This window comes from Meriones unguiculatus, chromosome X, assembly GCF_030254825.1.
Source record: "Meriones unguiculatus strain TT.TT164.6M chromosome X, Bangor_MerUng_6.1, whole genome shotgun sequence".
Lineage (NCBI taxonomy): Eukaryota > Metazoa > Chordata > Mammalia > Rodentia > Muridae > Meriones > Meriones unguiculatus.
The window spans coordinates 63876896-63893024 of record NC_083369.1 but is presented as its reverse complement, the minus strand read 5'-3'; the positions used below and the strand labels follow the sequence as shown (position 1 = coordinate 63893024).

Sequence of the window (16129 nt, the reverse complement as noted above, 5' to 3'; positions counted from 1 at the left end):
AAGTGGGCAGAGTCCAAGATGGCAGCAACCAGCACGCACCATATCTGAGGAGCACAGCATCGAAAACTCCAAAATTGGTGAGTGTAGGGGCAGCTGAAGCCAGAACATTGCTATGGAGGCTTCCAGAGCAAGGGGGACAACCTGTGAGCAGGGACAGTTTGGATCCAGGTCACCCGTGGACGCTTCCAGGTATTGAGAGTAGCAAATATTCAACCACCCTGCACTTTCTCTTGCCCCAGACACTAGCCTCCCTGCAAGGCAGAGGCAGCACTGGTTGCCCCAAGCAGGAGCTTCACGAGAGCGGTGACTGAGACAGCAGAAGCAGCTGCAGGGCCTCCCAGGTGGTACTGCTGCGGGCAGCAGTATGGACCTCCCTGCTCTGAGGTGGCAGCACTAGTTGCCCCAAGCAGGAGCCTTGGTGCTTGGTGACGGAGACAGCAGAAGTGGCAGCTATATGGGCCTCTTAGTTCGGTAACAGCAAGCAACTGTCCAGGCATCCCAGGTCAGTGCTGCAGCAGGCAGCTGTATGGATTTCTTAATTCTGGGGCTGTGACTAGCCAAAGCAGGAGCCTCAGTGCTCAGTGTCTAAGAGAGCAGTGGCGGTTGTCCTAATTACCGGTCTCCCTGCCCAGCGGGCAAACAGTGGATACCCTGAGCTGATGGATCTCCTACGCTCTCATTTGTCCCAGCGGGCCCAAATCTGAGAGTAGAGAACAGGGGAAAACCTTGTGCTTTCCAATTAGGGCTGCTAGTGAGGGCGCCTTCATGTGAGTGCATGCAGAGCCCCAGATCCAGGGTCTCTCTACACTAGCAGCCAGAGATTGGATGACTCCTACCCACGTCCTCACTATGGGCAACACAGGGATCCTTAGAAGAGCATTCTCAACATCAAAGGCCCTCTTCTGCGGGCCTACCAATTAAGTCCAGCCAAATAGTTCCTGGAGCCCAAACAGAGTTGAATACCAGGAGGACAGTATGACAGTCCTGTAGACCACTGAAGCAATCAGGGAACCTGCTCATGTACACTGCACCCTCAAACAGCTCCAGCATGCCTTCCTGCACTTAAGCTCCATCCCTCCAGACATCTACACACAGGATTTAGCACCCTGTCTCTCAAAACACACTTCCACGCTGCATCTAAGAAACACACCTCTGCAACGAAGATAAACACAGCCTCAGAATAAAAGACTGGAAAAATGTTTTTCAAGCAAATGTATCCAGAAAACAAGATGGGGTAGCTATCCTAATATCTAATAAAATAGACTTTCAACCAAAATTAGTCAAAAAAAAAAAAAAAAAGATGAGGAAGGACACTCTCATCAAAGGAAAAATCCAGGAGTACATCACTATCCTGAACATCTATGCACCAAATACAAGAACACTTGCATTTGTAAATGAAGCACTGTTAAAGCTGAAATCACACATCAATCTCAACACTCCACTCTCACCAAGGGACAGATCATCTAGACAGAAGCTAAATAGAGAAATAACTCTTACAGAGATCCTTAATCAAATGGACAGAACTTTTCACCCAAACTCAAAAAGTGTATACCTTATTTTCAGCTCCTCATGGAACCTTCTAAAAAACTAGACCAAATAGTTGGACGAAAGCAAGCCTCAACAGATACAAGAAGATCAAAATAATCCCTTGTATTCAATCAGACCACAAAGCCCTAAAACTAAACTTCAACAACAACAGAAATAACAAAAAGCCTACATACACATGGAAACTAAACTATCTACTCAATGATAGCTTGGTCAGAAAAGAAATGAAAAAAGAAATTAGAGACTTCCTAAAATTCAACGAAAATGAAGGTACAACTTACCCAAACTTATGGGACACAATGAAAGGAGTGCTAAGAGGAAAGTTCATAGCACTAAGTGCCTCCAGAAAGAAGTTTGAGATATCTCATACAAGCAACTTAATGGCACACTGAAAAGCCTTAGGCAAAAAAAAAGAAGCAGACTCACCACTCACCCAAGAGGAGTAGATGATTAGAAATAATCAAACTCAGAGTTGAAATCAATGAATTAGAAACAAAGAAAATGAATCAATGAGACCAAGAGCTAGTTCTCTGAAAAAAAAAAAAATAGACAAACCCTTAGCCAAACTAACTAAAAGGCAGAGAAACACTATCCAAATCAGCAAAATCAGAAACAAAATGGGGGACATAACAACAGACACTGAGGAAATCCAAATAACCATCAGGTTTTACTAAAAAAGCCTATATGCCACAAAATTTGAAAATCTAAATGAAATGGACAAATTTCTTGATAGAATCCATTTGCCAAAATTAAATCAAGATCAGGTAAATAGATGAAATAGTCCTATACTTCTCAAGGAAATAGAAATAGTCATCAAAAGTCTCCCATCCAAAAAAAAAAAAAAAAAAAAAAAAACAGGGCCAGATGGTTTAAGCACAAACTTCTACCAGACTTTCAAAGAAGAGCTAAGTCCAATTCTTTGCAAACTATTACACAAAATAGAAACAGAAGGAACATTTCCAAACTCATTCTATGAAGCCACAGTCACCTTTATACCTAAACCTCGAAAAGACCTAACAAAAAAAGAGAACTTGAGACCTACTCCCTTATGAACATTGATGCAAAAATAATCAACAAAATACTTGCAAAGAGAATCCAAGAGCACATAAAAGATATCACCCACCATGACCAAGTAGGCTTCATTCAGGCATACAAGTTTGGTTCAATATACAGAAATCCATTAATATAATCCACCATATAAACAAACTGAAGGAACAAAATCACATGATAATCTCCCTAGATGCCAATGAAGCATTTGACAAAATCCAACACCCATTCCAGTTTAAAGTCATGGAGAGATCAGGGATACAAGACATATACTTAAACATAGCAATGACAATATACAGCAAGCCTATAGCTAACATAAAATTAAACAGAGAGAAAATGAAGTAAATCCCACTGAAATCAGGGACAAGGCAAGGCTGCCCACTCTCTTCATATCTCTTCAACATAGTTCTTTAAGTCCTAGCTAGAATAATAAGATAACTAAAGGATATCAAAGGGAAACAAATTGGAAAGGAAGAAGTCAAAGTATCACTATTTGCAGATGATATGATAATATACATAAGTGACCCCCAAAATTCAACTAGAAAACTCCTTCAGGTGATAAACACCTTCAGCAAAAGGGCTAGATACAAAATTAACTCAAAAAAAAAAAAATCAGTAGCCCTCCATACATGAAAGACTGAGAGATAAATTAGGGAAATTAGGGCTGAGAAATAAATTAGGGAAACAACACCCTTCACAATAGCCACTAATAGCATAAACTACCTTGGCATGACTCTAACCCAGCGAGTGAAAGACCTGTTTGAAAAAGAAACTTCATGTCCCTGAAGAAAGAAATCGAAAAAAATATAAAAAGATGGAAAGATTTCCCATGCTCATGGATCAGTTGGATTAACATAGTGAAAATAGTCATCCTGCCAAAAGAAATCTACAGATTCAATGCAATTCCCATCAAAATAACCAACACAATTCTTTACAGAACTTGAAAGAATAATTCTTAATTTCATATGGAAAAACAAACATCTCAGAATTGTTAAAACAATCCTGTACAACAACAGATCGTCTGGAGGCATCTCCATCCCTGATCTCAAGCTGTACTACAGAGCAATAGTAATAAAAACTGCATGGTATTGGCATAGAAATAGAAAGGCTGATCAATGGAATTGAATAGAAGACCCAGAAATAAATCTAAACACATATGGATACTTGATTTTTGACAAAGAAGCCAAACCCATACAATGTAAAAAAAAAAAAAAAAAAAAAAAAAAAAAAAAAAAAAAAGCAACATCTTCAACAAATGGCAAATGGTGCTGGTCTAAGTGGATGTCTTCATGTAGAAAAATGCAAATAGATCCAACTTATCACCTGCACAAAACTAAAACTAAAGCCCAAGTGGATCAAAAACCTCAACATAAAACCAGTCAGGCTAAATCTGTTAGAAGAAAAAGTAGGGAAGAGCCTTGAACTCATTGGCACAGGAGACAACTTCCTGAACAGAACACCAACAGCACAGGCTCTAAGAGCAACAATTGATAAATGGGACCTCATGAAACTGAAAAGCTTCTGTAAAGCAAAGGATACTGTCGTCAGAACAAAATGACAGCCTACAGACTGGGAAAAGATCTTCACCAACCCTTTATCTGACAGAGGGCTAATATACAGAATATATAAATAACTCAAGAAGTTAAAATGTAACAAATCAAGTAATCCAATTAAAAAATGGAGTACAGAGCTAAACAGAGAATTCTATGTAATTAATATAAAAAATAAAAATTAAGAAAAGAAATTTTTTTAATTAAATTAACTGAAAAGTATTTGTACAAGTGGTGTGCATGTGTGGTCTTCTTGATATGCTGATATACTACAGAGTAATTATATAATTTATTGATATAACCATTACTTAAGTCATTTATCATTTTTCAGTAAAGAGGATATTTAAAAGCAGAAACCACAGAGCCTGAATATTTGTGCCAGGCCCTCTGCATACATGCTGTGGTTCTTTAGCTTTGGGTTTTTGTGGGACTCCTGACAGTGTATGTGTGTATGTAAGGGGAGGGTTCTCTGTCTCTTTTGCCTGTACAGAGGACCTTTTCCCTTCTACTGGGTCACCTCATCCAGCCGTGATATGAGGGTTTGTGTCTAGTCTTATTGCATCTTGTTATGCCATGTTAGGTTGATATCCCTGAGAGGCCTGCCCTTTCCTGAAAGGAAAAAAGAGGAGCTTGGCATTTGGGGAAAAGAAGAAGTGGAGGGCTGTGGGAGGAGGAGAGGAAGGGGGTATTCGGTCAGGATGTATTGTATAAGAAGAGAATAAATTTAAAAAAAATATTTTCTTAGCCATTTTGAAACACGTAGTATGAAATTACAACTAGTGAAAAAAGGGTGATGGATTTGAAAGGGAGAGGGGAAGAGTATATGAGAGGTTTGGGAATGAGGAAAAGGAAGGTAGAAGTGTAATTAAATTACAATCTCTAAAAATTTATACAAAGAAATCCTTATATTAAGTGTGGTCACTCTGGTGTGCAATAGGTCTTGAAATTACTCCTCCTATCTAACTGGAACTTTAAGTCTGTTGAACATCAAGTTTGTGCTAAATATTATTCTAAGTACTCAAGAGAGAGTGGTGAATATGAGTCTCAATCTCTTCTTGCCATTTCTATCACAGATTAGCGTGGTAGTGGATAAAATTCAATGACATAAGCAATACAAATCTGATTCAAACATTTCCTGTTTTTTTTAGCATTAGAAGACACATATTAATAATTTGAGATTGGTAAATGCTCAGAATTACATACCGTAATTTAGATCATATTTTTCAAACTTTAAAGTGAGACTTTTTTAGGATACTACATATTGTCTCACAATAGCAAAGCAAAACTGCCAGACCATTTTACTGCCCAGATTGCCAATATTTAGCACCATAAATGATTCTCAAATCCTGAGGAAAAGATCATTTTGAGGCATTGAACAACCTTAATATAGTGACAACAAACATCAGAGCTCAGAGCTATGGAATTTTATATTAGCTTTTAATTTTTCAAATAAACTTTATTATCAAAAAACTCAGCCCTTGTTAGGCACAGTGTCTTTCTCTTTGCCTGCTGCCTGTGCATGAAGATGTAAAACTCTCAGCTACTACTCCATGACTCTGGCTGCTTCCTGCTATCATAATAGACTAGCCCCCTGAAAGTGTGTTCAAATTGTCCCAGCACTGGCTACCTAGTGCTCATTCAGGTTGGCTCACATCTCTTTGACATGTATCAATACAAACTTTCTCAAGGGACATCATTTACACACTGGTTGTAAGATTTAACCTTTTGAACATACTGTATGTCTGGTTGTTCAAGGATATTATAATTCAAAAGTCCCTATAATTAAGTGAACCTTAGGCAGGTATATATGGTTCCTCCACTATAAAGAAATCAGTGAAACAAGCAGGATGCCTTCCTGAACGCAATATGGGAAATGATTTGGTAGAAGTGGATTTGACAGATCACCAAAATGCTGAGTTTGCGAAGAATTAAATGAGAAAAGAGAGCATAATACCAAAGATAACCTGGTCTGCTCAGACAATATGAAACTCATTCACACAACAGACACTTAATCCTCATGCCTGGAAGAGAAATGCCTTTATTTTCTTTTTTTCCGATAAGTAGAGTTGATTCTATTTTTTAAATAGAAGAAAAACATGACAGAAAATGTCTCATATTCCTTCACACTGGACAATTACTCTCTACTTAAGAAGCTCTGATTGGGAAAGAAGTCATGGAATGAAACTGCTCAGACCAACAAGCACTAAAAATGTGTACATATCATCACAGAAGCATTTGAAATCTCAGTTCTGAAGATTCATCAGAAGCATCTGATTTTTAGACTCTTATTTCTCAATTTTTTAGTTTTCTAGATATTTTCTGGCATCAGATTTCTTTGGAACGTTACTGAATCATCTTCTTCATTTATATTAGTGTCATTGAAAAGCAGTGTTTGTTATGGGACCAATTAGAGATTGGTCTCTATGGTCCCCTGGGACCTTATGCCTCTTAACATCTGCACACAATTCTCACCCTTAAAGAGCTAGTTTCTACAAACAAGATTTTCACTTGGAATTTTTCTTATATTTTAATTAGGGAAACATGAATATTTTTTAAACACTTTCTTCATGGGGTTGAATAATGGCTGGACTTTCTGAACACCATAGATTTGTGTTTCCATCATCATTAATTTTTGTCCTATTCAAGAATAACAGCATTGTGGATTCAGGGATATTTAGTTTCTAGTTTTAGTTATAATATAAGTAATATTTATTAACTCTTTCACTTGAATTTTTATTCTTTCTTCCTTCTTTTCTTCCTTCCTTTCTTTCTTCCTTTCTCTTTCTTTCTTTCTTTCTTTTTTCCTTTCTTTCTTTTGAGGCAGGTTTTCTCTGTGTAGCGTTGGCTGTCCCAGACTCACTTTGTAGACCAGGCTGGCCTCGATCTCACAGAGATCCACCTGCTCACGTTAATTTTTGGATTTGGGGGTTTTAGACATTCTTTCAGTTGGTTCTTATGCCCTCTTCAAAGAGCCCCACAAGTGTACTTTACTAGCTGGGATCAGTCTTCTGTATTTTCTGTCTTGCACATAGAATAAAACACTTCTGTAAACAGTCTTATATCTTTGGGTTGGAAAGAGTATATGACTGGAAATAAAGATCTGGCTAATACAAACAGAAGGAAGTGAAACCATTCTGCTGCTGTATATCAGTTACTCCTCTGAGATCATCATCCTCTCACTCATTACTGTCCATCAGAACTTTCTGTGATGATCAGAATGGTGGTGGTCATAGAAATAGTTGGTCCCCACAATATCCAATTCAGTAGTCACTACTCATATTAAATGTGGTTAGTAAAATCGATCAATTAGGTTGTAATTTTATTTAACTTGAATTAATTTAAATTTAGATAGATACATGTGGATAATGAACAGTGTAAGTATAGTACTAACCACAAGGCAGTTCTGTGGATATAAGGAAAATTTTTTCTTCTTTTGGACTAGCTTACATTTTTATTTAAAATTATATTTGAAATAATTTTATATTAAAAATAATATTTAAAATTGAGAAAAATACCCACATTAACTGAATTGTGAGTAAATAACATGCTAAAGACTAAAACCTATTTTATAAAAAAAAACTAGCTTTCAATTTTCCTCATTGATTTGACTGAATTAATGAACAAAGCAAAACTGCATATGTGCTTGAAGTATATGTGATTGCTTCTAAAAATATGTGCTTATGCTTAACTCAAGCAACATTCAAAGAGTTGTACTCTATTTTGGTGATGATCATTCATTCATTCAATGACTACAATGTGGGCAAGGTCTTTGCTTATTTGGAGGATTATTGGACTACTACCATGCCACAGCAAAAACACTAACCAATTGGCTGTATTTACTAGTGCATTGCAAGTGATTTCATTTCTATCCACTTCCATGTAAAGTTGTTTCTTTTTTTTTTAGTTACAAAATAATATAACCAAATGATCATACAATTTTTTGTGTTTGACTTCAAAACCAGCATTCAAATATATTATTTCTTCTAAATGTATACCTCCATTAACTGAAAACAAGAGTAGCATAACTTCCCAACAGGTAACAAATACATATCACAAGAAACTTAAACCATATGCACAAGTTTTTGCACAAGAAAGTTCTTTTCTTTTTTTCTTAAATTTATTTTTTTTGTTTGCTTTACATCCGGTTGTAACCCATTCCTCCTCCCCAACCAGTCCCGCCATCACTCCTTCCCCCTCCTCACTTATTCCTCAGAAAAGGTGAGCTCCCCTTCTCATCCACCCCAGCAAGTTGCACCAAATTGCCTTGCAAGGCCTTACCACCAGGGGGAAGTGATAAAAAAGATAGCAAGTGAATCCCTGTCCAAGGCAGTCCCCACTTGAGCCTAAGCTGCCCATCTGTTACGTATTTGTAAGGGGTCTAGGTCCTTGGTTGATGTTTCCATCTCAGCAAGCCCCTCTGGGCCTGGGTTAGTTGGCTCTGTTGGTCTTCTTGTGGAGTTCCTGTCACCTCCAGGTCTTTTTCTTTTTCCTTCCACGTTTCCACAAAACTCCCTAGTCACTGCCCAATGTTTGGCTGTGAGTCTCAGTAACTGTTTTGAGGCATTGCTGGGTAGAGTTTCTCAGAGGGTAACTCTGACAGGCTCCTGTCGGCAAGCTTAGCAGAGTATTGCTCATAGTGTCAGGGGTTGGCACTCTCTGATCTGGTGGGTCTTTGGTTGGACCAGGCATTAGTAGAGTATTACCTCAATCTCTGCTCCATCTGTTTTATCTTTATCCCTCTACATCTCGCAGAAAGGGTAAATTTGGGGTTTAAGATTTTGTGTGTGGGCTGGTGTTCCCTCCCTCTACTAGGAGACTAGTCTAGGTAGAGGGTGTCCTCTTCAGTCTCTGTGGCCTCTGACACTAGGAGTTTCTGCTTGAGTCCCCCTTATATCCTCCCAGGGACCTACCCTGACTTAGAGCCCAAGCTTGTCACAGAAATACCCCCACCCTCAGTTTTTCTTTTCTCTACAGGTTTTCTCTCCTCTCTCCCCAGGTCTGATTAGTTTTGCTGAAATGGAAATTAAAATAAGACCTCAGACATCACTGAGAGTATTTTGATTAAAGTAATGTCTTCCTGATTAGCTGCACAGAAATTTGATTACATGTGTGAATATGAAAATCATTTCCAGATTTTGGGTTGGGGATGGTGAATTATTCTTTCAACACATTTACTAGATTCCACGCACCATGGTTGATATATATATATATATATATATATATATATATATATATAGCTGTTTTATAAAAAAAATTCAGGTTGAGCATGAAGTTGTACATTTATAGAGACATTATCAGTTTTCCTGCAGCCATAATATCAACTAATGGCTCCAAATCAATGAAGTGACTTGGATCTCTGTAAATGACACATATAGATTGCTCAATTTTCCTTTTTATGCCTTCCATATGAATGTGACAACAGCAGATAAAATTATATTATACCCCATTTTCATTCCACCTGCTGTGCAATCAGATTTTGCTTTGGGCCAGTTACAACATATATGGATAAATACACAGAACATGTAAAAAATAACAACAAAAAGTCAGTTAATTTTTAAAAATACCCACTTATTTATGGCTTACTCTGATTGAGCTGTCTCCTGAACTTTATAATCAGGATCCCAACATCATGCTAAATCATTGCTTAAATAACAGAAAAATGAGATACAAGGCATAGTCCCTATTTGAATGTCATACATATTTTTACAAAGAAAAGTAATTTACTCAAAGTCATTCATGTACTTGTTATGATCCTATATCTAATATAGAACAGGGCAAGGTTTTATAGAAAAAAATATGATGACTAAAATTGTGTTCAGAGGGTTGGTACAGAAAACCGATGGTTTGACCCAACTGGCTAACAATTAAAAGAATTACAGAGATTTTCCTCTCCTACTAAACAAAAACAAAATTCTAAAGTAAAGTATCAAAGTAATACTTTTCCTGCTTTATGACCAGGATAAATCATGGGATAAATTCTATATTTATTCTTGGTGATTTTATACCATGTATAACATCTTTGTTTAAACATATAAGGTTGGATATTTAAAGATTTGCTACCAAACATAAAACAGAATTCAAATTAACCTTTTTTCCTAATCATAAAAAATCTCAGGAAAATAAAATCAAAATCTTTAATCACATCACCCAAAAGTAACTATGATTATTATATTAACTTCTTTTAATTTATTATAATTAACATTTGTGTATCTTGACTTTTCACATATTTTATCCTGAGAATGGTTTTGCACCATTAAAGGTGCTTATAAAATTGCATGCTAATGACAGCCTAACATTAGTCATGACTTAAAGGAGCGCTCTTGTTTCATAAACAATAAGATTGTAACTACCATAAACTTAATTTACCATCAGAGCAGATTCACAATGACATTAGTTTTAAAAACCCAGCCAAGGGACTTTCCAAATCAATTGCCTTTCCTCAGCTTAACAAACACTGTGATTTGAGACTCTAAATACATGATTTTGTTCCACTCGGATCCCTAAAATCAACCATATTGTCCATATTGTTACACTATAATTTGATCATGTAAGTTTTGCAATAGACTCGAAAACCACACTTCCTGGGAAACCTTTGCTAATGGAGCAAGGACTCGGTGAATCTCTCCCTTCTCCCCATACACGCTCATGCCGTCTTGAACCCTTGCTCTGCTTGCTCTGACAAAGCGAGTCAATCACTGAGCTTATGGGAAACACTGAACTAAAACAAAAATCGTATCTTTAAGCACAAAACTTGCTTTCTGAGTAAATTCACTTGTTCGCCTTTCAAACTAAATAAAGAACATGGAAACCAAAGACAATGGGAACTTCATTTCAGAAGCTCTGTAAAGACAATTTTACTGGAGAATGACCTCCCAATCATCAACACAGAACATATTTGCTAAATCACAGTTCTGAAAATAGTCAGCATGCTAATCACAGACTCTCTGAAGTCTCGGAGAGAAAGAATTTTGTAAAAATCTATGATCTTAGTCTAAAAGGAAATTTGAATTTCAGTTGCCATTGGTGGTCAGAAGATCCATTCCTTACCTGCAAGGCAGTTTAAGATCAGAAAGACCTTCCAAAATGCAAACACCATCATGCTGAGAGTTGCTTGGAGCAGCAAGTGCCAGTCGGGAGTCTGCCTGAACTAGGCTGAGTTTCAGATTGGCTTCTTCAATCACACCGAGGTTTGCCTGGCTTATCGGCTGGGCATCACCAAGCAAATAGGCCTCCTCAAGCTTGCTTATTGGGTACAGAGCTCCCTCTCTGAGCAGATCTGTGTTTATTTGAAACACTTCCCCCCTCCCCGGGTGTGTTCTCTTGATATATTTGCTACTGTGTTAATAATAAACTCACGTATTTAAATCCTTTCAGCTCCTTGTACGCAGATTCTCTTAGGTCGCATTGTTTAAAATCAACCTTATTTAAAAAATGTTGTACTTGGGCAGGCCTCCTCCAGTTCTTCCAGTGAGATGTCTTGGTCCTACTGCTTCCAACTTTACTATGAATCTTAGATTTGTCCTTTCTCCTTTCATTGTGTTCTAGATAGTTATCCTACAGTAACCACCTCCTGAATGGTCTCCTGGATTTCTTTCTCCTTCACCATGTGTAATACTATGTCCCAACTCTAAGAAGGCATTTTCACATTCTCCATAGACAGGACTATCATCTGGATTCCCAGCTTTTCATGATCTGGTCCTCATTACCTCTGAACTTTAGCCACATTAAATGCTGCAAAGATTTATTGCTCAGACAAAAAGCACTCATTTCAAATGATTTTTTTATGAACTCTAATTTACAAGAAAACTATTTCACTTCCAACTCTCTTTAGCTAAGTGAATTCTTCCCTCTTCAGAAAACCATTTCACTTCTTCTATCAGACCTAATGCCTCCTTCCAGACTTCCCTGTCCACACCATGTCTGATGTCAAAACCCTGAGAAGTTTTGATCCTCAGAATATTCCGTTTCCTCATCTTGATGTCTAAGCTTAGATACCCCTGACATAAATTTACATTTTTGCTTTCAGGTAATGAGTATTAAACTGTTGATACTCAGTTGTTCCCCCTAGTTTCCTATTTAGTAACTGAGTCTCACCTAAATCCAGTGACTGTGAACCCTTCTAGGGAGAGTTAGCTTTTTCATGGAGAAAAATAAATTCTTATATAGGAAGGTCTGACCTTAAGAAATAGTGTGTCCAAGATATACCCAATAATCCATATTCTTGCGGAAGCAATCTTATGAGTCATATTTTCAGACTTATACAAACCTTACTTGAGAACCAGTTTCATTCTGGGTACTGGGCCATAGAGAATGGGAATAAAGAGGAAAAAAAGAGCATATGGCAGAGAAATATGTTTTCGTCTTCATGGCAGGAATTGTGCACAAGACATTTTTCTGCAAATAAGGATTACATGCCCTTGATCCCTACTTTCCTTTTTCAGCCAACCTCCATAGTCCTGTGAGTCCCTAGGCTGTCATTAAGGGAATTTCACTCCACAAATATCTCATACTTCAATTTCTTTTTCCTTTCTCTCTATATTCCTCCAGGAAACATCCCCTTTTGTAAAATCACATGCAAGCTTCAAGGTAGGAAGAAACAATACTACTACTACTTGCGAACCATTTACAATCTATTTGTACTATTGATGATCAATTGATTGTGTCCTCTGAAACAATTTTTCATCAGAAGAATTAGTAAGTGAAAAGAAGTGTAAGGGAAGTTCTGCGTCAGAGGAAAACTTGTAGACCTACATTGGCTTTTCTGAGACCTAGTTAAGCCTTGGCTACTGAGTCTATCAAGACTTCAAAAGACACACAGTTTTCAATAGAAGCCATTGGTATTTCTGTTGATATGGAGGTAAGAGAGAAAAAAAAATAACTTGCTTAGATGTAGCCATTTTCTATTTGTTCTGTTGTTGTTGTTGAAAATTTCAATATGAGTACTGTATTTATATCATTTCTATTCCCTTTTCTCCCCTCTCTAATTTCTCCCACTCTCCCTTTCCACTCCCTCACAAACTTGTGACCTAGTCTTCCTTTTAGGTATGACATTTGTAAACCAGGGCCTTACTATGTTTCTTCCCATGTTCCATATGCGACCATAGTAGCCTGTCAATATAATTGGTTGTCCCAGTCAGTTTTTGTCAACTTTTAACACAAACCTACACATATCTGGGAAGATGGAATCTTAACTGAGACAATGCCTCCGTAAGATTGGCCTGTAGGCAATCAGCATGACATTTTCTTGATTAGTGATTGATGGTGGTACACAACCCACTAGAGGCCTGCTGTGTATAAGAATGCAAACTGAGCAAGCAAGGCACTAAATGGCATTTCTCCATGACTTCTGCTTTAGTTCCTGCATGAATTCCTGCTTTGCCTTCCCTTAATGGACTGTGATGTGTTGTACCTAAGCCAAAAAAGCCTTTCCTCCAAAAGCTGCTTTTTGTTACCTCGTTTTATCATAGCAATAGAAATGCTAAAACATCGATCATTATAGCTAAGATACTTTAGGAGAATGAAAAAGGCATTATTGGCAATCTCATGAGATGGACAATGAAAACTGTGACAGACCCAGAAAAGGCTGGATAACTAGCCACCTGTCCATAGAAGAGTGCTAGGCACTAAGCATAGAAAGACTTGCTAAAGTCTAAAGTCTAAAGACTAAAGTAGTTAGCTCTAAGATTAGTGGTATAAAAAATTTAAGGGTTTTGCCAAAACCTATCTGCATCAGCGTATTTCATATGAACACAAAACACTCTGGAACATTTAAGCAAAAGGTCTATGCTACTGCTATATAAAATACAGGAGTTCCATTAAACTCAAGGACATCATGCAACTTCTATACTTAAAACTGAATTTTTATGTTGCTTGACCACTGCTCAAAAGAAGTGGGCCATTAACAGGCATGTGAACTATTAAGTCTTCACATTTTCAGAGGGCTTTATAATTTTTAAACTGCTTTTTCATTTTGTCTCCATGACTGGAAAGTAGGGCAGATAAATAAGAAAATTGAAGCTCAAAAATTTTTTTCCCAAGGCCACACAGCACATATCAGAAGCCGTTCCCACCATGCTGCACAGTGGCCCACTGATTATAAAGTAACAAATATGATAGTGCTTTCGGAGTTCGTTCTTGGGAACTTTTGGGAGTATGTGGCATCTAGCTACTCCTTAAAAAATATGAAAGCAATACATTTAGAATGCAAGGGAGTTTAAAATAACAAAGCAGTATACTAAAGAAAATCCTACCTCTAATCCTTCACCCACATGCTCCATGTCATCCTCATGCTCACAAGCAACACTCATCTCAGCTCTTTTTCTATTCGATCACACAAAGAGACCCAGAGAATGTGGATGTGGTCTCTCATGCCTTTAATCCCAGAATGTGGGAAGCTGAGATAGGAAGATTTCTGTGAGCCCAAGGTTAACCTGGAATAGAATCTGAGACCCTGTCTCAAATGAATAAACAACAAACCAACAAACAAGAGAAACCTAGAAACAAAATCCTTTCAAGGGACATACAATGATTTTTAGTGGAAAAAAAATTAATGCTGTTATGTATATTGTTCTATAATTTCATTTTCCTGCATAAAAAGCATCTGTTATCTTTGTCTCTATGTCCAATTACATCTACAGATCTGCCATATTTGTTCTGAAGACTACATAGCATTTCATAGTATAAGTGAACTATATCTTCTTCTACACCAACAGAGAATTAATAACAATAGAATAAATCATTTCCATTTTCTACTACTATAAACAATAGGGCAAGAAATATATTTTTTTATTTTTTTGTTATTAGTTACATTTTATTAGCTCTGTATCCCAGCTGTGTCCTGCTCCCTCATTCCCTCCTAATCCCACCCTTCCTCCCTCATCTTCTCCCTGCCCCTTTCCAAGTCCACTGATTGGGGAAGACCTCCTCCTCTTTCATCGGACCTTGTTTTATCAGGTATCTTCAGGACTGGCTTCAAAGTCCTCCTGTGTGGCCTAGCAGGACTGCTCCTCCCATGGGGGTTGGGGAGGTCAAAGAGCCTGCCATTGAGTTCCTGTCAGAAATAGTCCCTGTTCCCCTTACTGTGGGAAAACCAATTGGTTACTGAGATACCATGGGCTACATCCAAGCAGAGGTTCTAGGTTATATCCATACATGGTCCTTGGTGGAGTGTCAGTCTCAGAAAAGACCCCTGTGCTCAGATATATTTGGTCCTTGTGGAGCTCCTATCCTTTCCACATCATACTAACTCCCCCTTCTTTCATATGATTCCCTGCACTCTGCCAAAGGTTTGGTTATGTTTCTTAGTATCTACTTTGATACTCTGCTAGATAGAGTCTTTCAGAGGCCCTCTGCGGTAGGCTCCTGTCCTATTACTTGTTTTCTCCTACATCCAATGCACATCCCATTTGTCTTTCTACGTGAGGATTGATCATTTCCCCCCGGTCTTCTTTCTTGTTTATCTTTTTTAGGTGTATAGATTTCGGTATGTTCATCATATCTTATAGGTCTATACAAGTGAGTATATACCATGTGTGTCTTTCTCCTTCTGGGATACTTCACTCAAAATGATCTTTTCTAGATCCCACCATTTGCCTGAGAATTTCATGATTTCCTCATTTTTGATTGCTGAGTAGTATTCCATTGTGTAAAAATACAACAATATCTGCATCCATTCCTCCGTTGATGGACATCTGGGTTGTTTCCAGGTTCTGGCTATTACAAATAAAGCTGCTACAAACATGGTTGAGCAAAAGACTGGAAAAAGATCTTCACCAACCCTATATCTGACAGAGGGCTGATATCCAGCATATACAAAGAACTAAAGAAGTTAAAAAGCAATAAATCAGGTAATCCAATTAAAAAATGGGGTACAGAGCTAAACAGAGAATTCTCTGTAGAGGAATACAGAATGTCAGAGAAACATTTAAAGAGATGCTCAACATCTTTAGCCATCAGGGAGATGCAAATCAAAACAACCCTGAGATTTT

The 16129-nt window shown here is 37.7% G+C and overlaps 1 protein-coding gene across 2 annotated transcripts in view; it reads right to left on the bottom strand.

The window, feature by feature from the left end:
* Window positions 1–11307, bottom strand: part of Vsig1 (V-set and immunoglobulin domain containing 1) — a 43119-nt gene extending 31812 nt beyond the window's left edge. For both annotated transcript variants that reach the window (XM_060375002.1, XM_060375003.1), the window contains exon 1: window positions 11190–11307. In XM_060375002.1, coding sequence (XP_060230985.1) covers window positions 11190–11241 — 52 coding nt within the window. In that variant the 5' untranslated portion in view covers window positions 11242–11307. The remainder of the gene's footprint in view (window positions 1–11189) is intronic.
* Window positions 11308–16129: the final 4822 nt, after the last annotated feature.